General features: G+C 46.5%; 1 protein-coding gene across 1 annotated transcript; it reads left to right on the top strand.

Moving 5' to 3' along the window:
- The first annotated feature begins 258 nt into the window (after positions 1-258).
- LOC119298586 lies at positions 259-4,080 on the top strand. Its single transcript, XM_037575934.1, has 2 exons — positions 259-308; positions 1,810-4,080. Exon 2 carries the CDS (start codon positions 1,832-1,834, stop codon positions 3,986-3,988), a length of 2,157 nt encoding a protein of 718 aa, XP_037431831.1. The 5' UTR covers positions 259-308; positions 1,810-1,831; the 3' UTR covers positions 3,989-4,080.
- Positions 4,081-5,658: the final 1,578 nt, after the last annotated feature.

Here is a 5,658-nt window from a genome sequence, read left to right as displayed (position 1 = left end):
GGCCTGTCTTGTGTAAGTTTTATTCTATGAGCTGACCAGTCTCCACTGTTGAGGTGTTGAGGATGTCTGTATGGTCTTTTTAAATAATGAAAAAATGGATTCAGGTGGGCCTCTTGACCCGCGGTTCACGCGTCAACGCAAAAAAACGCGACGACCTCCCTCCTCTCCTTCCGGTCAGTCACCCTCCTCACCCACTGCTATTACCTACGTATTAATTGCTCCTCGAGCTCCAGCTACTGGCGGCCGACGGCAGGAGGATCCAGAACCGCACCACCCGCGCCGTGCGTCGCTCTTCGTCCAAAACCAAGGTAATCTCCCAGTCCTCTCTCCCCTGTTCGTCGGCGGCTGCATTTCCTCCAAAATCGAGCCTCCCTACTGCCAAGAAACTCAGATCTCAAGGAGAGGCGTACGTGGCTTTAGGGACGGAGTAATGCTAACATAGAGTCATAGGGCAAATCCTGCAGGGGCGTTTCGTTTCGCAGGAATGCTAAACACTATGCGTGCTAGCAATCTACGAGTAGTTTGCAGTTACTCGTCATGCATGCATACGCATTCCTTGCGTACGATGAAGCTCTGTTTCAGGAAGATACCTCAAGTTTAGTGGGCATCGCAGTTTTTTCTGTTAGACTTATCGGTAGTGCGATCTTTTACCTGTACTTGTGTTGGCAAGCTTCAAATGGCCGGCAGCTTTCTATGCGTCGTATCCTTGATGAAGGCATTGCTCGGAGTTTTCTCGGACTTGATCTTCAAGGTGAAAACCCACGATTTGATCTTTAATGGTCGGATCAGGCGACGGCGGCGCTTGCACATCGTTCTTTTTCTGAAAACGTCGCTTTTGAAGAACCATCTTTGTAGCCCTTGTGCTGTCAAGAGATGATTGGAGCCGATGGCCATTGTTGTATGTCATCAATCATTGTTTTGATCACTTTTGGGAATTTTTTTTTCCTTTTCCCCTTCGCCTAGGCATAGCTTCGGTCTTGAATGACTTTGCTATTTGCCGACGTGATACTTTGCGTATGTGTGTTAGTGTTGGCTGTGTGCATCCTAATTATGCAGAGGCCTGGTGTGTACTCATTACAATTGTATCGCTTGATGCTAAGTTTGAGTCAATAAAAAACACCCTTTGTCAAAAAAAATGGCTGGTTGCCTGTATGTTATTGCCTTCTTGCTGCCGGCATCGTGCTATTGCAGAGGGTGATGCATTTTATATGATCTTAATGCATATTTGAGCGTTCTTAATTGGAAAAAAGAGGGAAAAAATACAGATCTGAGTGGCCGGTAATATATATACTGAATGTAGCATTAATTATAGCATTTAGTTCTAAGAGGCCCCATCATTTGGTTGTAGTAGTGTATAACTAAGTACTAATACAATGGAAGATTTCGGAAGTTTGGTCGAAATGTCTATTTGCTGCTGAACTTATTGGTAGTAAGATGCGATATAGCTCTTTTACTTGTATAGTTGTTTTTTCAAACTTCAAAAGGCTAGTTGCCTGTTTGTTCTTGATGATGGGTGTTGGGCGTATGGGGCTGGTGAAGGTGCCGTTTTGCTTTCATTCTTCTTTGCCCAGAGCATACTTACTGTGCCAGCTGCTGTAGGCTTGATTTTTGATAATAAACAACAAAGACTTCTTTGCATATGCAGATAACAATGCATAGATCTTCAATGTCTTAACAACCTCTTGGCAACCTATTGTTACCGAGGCCGGTGCATTTTATCTCAACTTGATGCTTAATCAAGTGTTCTTTATCGAATTAAAGGAATATGCATAGATTTAGTTGCTAATAAGAGCTTTTTTTTTGTTACAGTAAATCAATTTCCGGAGGAGCAATGTCTGGACGTCCGATGCTGCAGCTCTGGAATGAGTGGGCGACCCAAATCCTCGTCCTACTCAGCTTCACACTGCAGATTTTCCTCTTTGTCTTCGCTAGGACCCGTCGGCACGGAACCTCCGCCGTGCTGAGGATCCTCCTGTGGCTAGTGTACCTCATGGCTGACTCCACCGCTGTCTACACTCTCGGCCATCTCTCAATCAATGGTTCGCCACGCAAGCAGAAGCTCGCGGTATTCTGGGCGCCCTTTCTCCTGGTGCATCTTGGTAGCCAGGACACCATCACCGGCTACGCCCTCGAGGACAACAAGCTCTGGCCACGCCACCTGCTAAATCTTGGCGTCCAAGCCTTTGGGGTTGCCTATGTCCTCTATAAGCACATCATGGAGATCCCCACCTCCCTGGGATTGGCTACCGGCTTGATATTCGCCATTGGTCTCATCAAGTATGCAGAAAGGATTTGGGCCCTCAAGTGCGCCACCCTGGTCAGCATCCGGAGCTCTATCAATAATCATCGGCGTCTCCCTAATTATGATGAGCTTTCCCCCCAGGCATTGAGGGCAGAGGAGTGTGATGAAGAGGAGCTCCTGTTGTTTGCTCAAGCCATGCTCCCTCTTTGCAAGGGTGCTATCTCTGATTCTCCGGTGGCTTTGTTTAGTTTCAAAGTTAGAGGTACAGGGTCACTTGCATCTATATATGAATGGAAGAGATGGAACTGGAAAGCTACGTACAAGGTGGTGGAGATGGAGCTCTCCCTCATGTATGACGTCATCTACACCAAGGCAGTGGTGATCCATACTTGGTATGGTTACTTGTTCCGTCTGGTTTCACCCTTGGCCACCATCGCCGCGTTCGTCATGTTCCAGTTAAGTGGTAATAAAAATGGTTACAACAGAGTCGATGTTGTTACCACGTACATCTTGTTGGTCGGGGCCTTCCTTCTGGACATGGCGTCGGTGTTCAGTACTCTGGGGTCGACCTGGTCATGTAGTTTCCTGTGGACCAGAGGCTGGAGTAATCTTGGTCTTGTCATCCTGTCTCTTCGTCGGCGTGTCAAGGCTGCCGGCAGTAGAGGGTGGTCAGGCTCAATTGGGCAGTTCAACTTGTTGCATTTCTTCTCCCCTGACACGTACAAGATAAGAAGCAGAGTGGCCAAGATGATGGGTCTGGAGGATTGGTGGGACAAATGGCGTTGCTCTGAAACCCTAGTGATTTCACAGGATGTCAAGGAGTTGGTGTTCAAACATGTATGGCAACTAGTGAAGAAGATTCACCATCCAAGTGCAGAAAATGAGATTGAGTCCTCACCTTGCGAGAATGGCATGGTAGGACTCATGGGGATGATGCCACCTATGAATGATTTGCCGGGCTTTCGTCCTGCACTATACAATGAAACTGCCAGGAGGCGCGAGAGATTAGACGATGCTCTCAACTTTGATGCCGAACTCCAAGAGGTGATCCTTACCTGGCACGTCTTCACAAATGTTTTCCTCTTGTCCATCGACACCCCCAAGGATGCGGCATCATCCACTTATCTGAAGGCGATCAAGGCCCTGTCAGATTACATGGTATTCCTCGTAGCGGTACGTCCTGACATGATACCCGGTCTTGAACTACGCAGCATGTACGAATCAACCGTCCAAGATTTGAGGTGCATATGTTGTCCATGGGGTAGCCATACTTCCTCTATAGATAGCGTGAAGAGGCTTGTCAGCATCCTGCAAGACCGCACGCACGAGGATATGGGAGAGGCATGCGTAACTCTCTGGCATGGGACTTTATATGCCAGGCTGATGCTGGAACTTGTAGATGCAGGCAACGGTGATAAGCCTGGCATCATATCTTGTTACGAGGATCGTGATCATGTCGCCATGGATAAACTGGAGCGTCTGATGCCAGATCTGGAACACTCATGCAACGGAGCCGGAGGTGGTGTGTTTGATATGCCCAAGGCGTTGGCGCTCATCTTGGATGCATGGGTGCGTCTGCTCGTCTTCGCTTCCGTTCAGTGCAGCAGAGATGCCCATGCCAGCCAGATAAACCGCGGCGGCGAGCTCATGACCGTTGTGTGGCTCATGGAAGAACACGCCAACGTGTTTTTCAAGCAACCCACCCCTGGCGGTATTGAATCTTTTCTGCTCCAGGCCCTCTGTTAAGAGAGATGCTCTAGTTGTTATTGTTCTTTATGTTGGGGCTTGATCCTTTTGAAACCTATTATCTATTATGTTATTGTAATGATAGTTGAGCCCGGTCCCTTTCGGGAGCCGTGTGGGAAATAATATTCTTTGCGACCTGCCATGACACAAATTATGTAGTCTTTTGTTCCCCCTGTTATTGTTTGTGAATTGTGACTAGCTCTTCTCTGCTGCTTCGATTTTGTATCCCTCACTCTCCATCGATCACTTTTGCGGAAGCTGAGTCCTTTCTTTTCCAGCAACTTCAAATCAGAAAGCCCCGACTCCCATAAAGAATGCTTGCAGATCTATGTGCACATCAACTTGAAAAACTGCAATTGATGTGAAGATTGGAAAGGCGTGTTGATGTGAGGAGCTTCAGGTTTGGCTCGGGCATCTGGGCAAGCAGATGGAGTACAACTGCCAGTTTCAATGAAGAAAAGCGCCGCACACACTAGCTTAGTTACATCAACGTGGTAAAGAGTCACAAGAGAGACAAGGAAAAACAGCATCCAGAAAAGCAATCACCATGATTTGCAAGCTCGCTGCCCACATCAAGGGTCGACGACGAAATGCATCTCTCCGCGACCGGATGAAACTTCAACACCTGCACCTACATCTCACAAGGCAAACACAAAGAAGTTATATAGGGCCGCGACACAACCAAGCATAGGGCTTGCTGTCCGCTAGACAAATGTGTAGAGAGTTTCAGTTTCAGAGTTTTCGAGCTCGGTGTCTCCTGATTTTAGGCCAATAATCGTCATTGTTCCGCTCGCCTAGCTTGAGCATATCGGGTTTCCAATGCGGCAGGTAGCCAAGAGATCACAACTTTCACAGCAACTTTTTATTGAGCTGAACGGTCTATTTTCAGAGGCCCAAGAAAGTAACAACAGGTTCTGAGCTGAATCTATAAATGATCTAATTTCTTTGGGTGTTAATGATCCAACTTACTACTGAACTTTAGTTACACAGTAGCGAAGCCAGTTTTCAGGGCACTTCTTTACTTTTGTAAATATCTTATTATTATCTGGTCCTTGATAAAAAAACAAAGTTCTCCTTCATTCAAAACAGAATTTACCGAGGACCAAGGACATTCATAACCTGATTTGAAATATAACATCAGGATTGTTTCTTTCAGACAAAGGACAAACTATGCAAGGGAATGTCTGTGCAAATTATAAGCTGTCAAGCAGATCAAAATAGAAGGTGTGCTCAAGATGCAGTGGAGATTCAGAGTCGTACCGGCGGAAGCAAAAGAAACCCGCTTAATCATACCTGAGCTGAGGTTGCCTGCACAATGAAAGAAGTATAGTGGATGATCAGCTTCTGAAGATGCATCCTCCACTGCCTCTCCGGATGTGGTCTACAAGAAAGATATCAACAGCATTAGTTAAAATCTTGTTTACAAAAGCAAAATCATGTCCAGATGCAGTGCTAAGAAAAAGGAAGATAACAATCTGTGCAACACAATGTCAATTACATTACCTCGCCCCTCTGAAAGAGAGGGATAATGTCATCTTCAAAATCTACAGAAACCAAGCACACTGACGACGGAGGTTCCATTTCAGCATCTCTTACTTTGAACAACTCAAAAATATACAGACCGATCCAGTCCAGGTCCAGGTTAAGGTTCAGGTTCAGAGCACGACGGC

The sequence above is a fragment of the Triticum dicoccoides genome, chromosome 5A, assembly GCF_002162155.2.
Source record: "Triticum dicoccoides isolate Atlit2015 ecotype Zavitan chromosome 5A, WEW_v2.0, whole genome shotgun sequence".
Lineage (NCBI taxonomy): Eukaryota > Viridiplantae > Streptophyta > Magnoliopsida > Poales > Poaceae > Triticum > Triticum dicoccoides.
The sequence above is the reverse complement of the archived record's forward strand: the minus strand, read 5'-3'. Positions and strand labels throughout refer to the sequence as shown.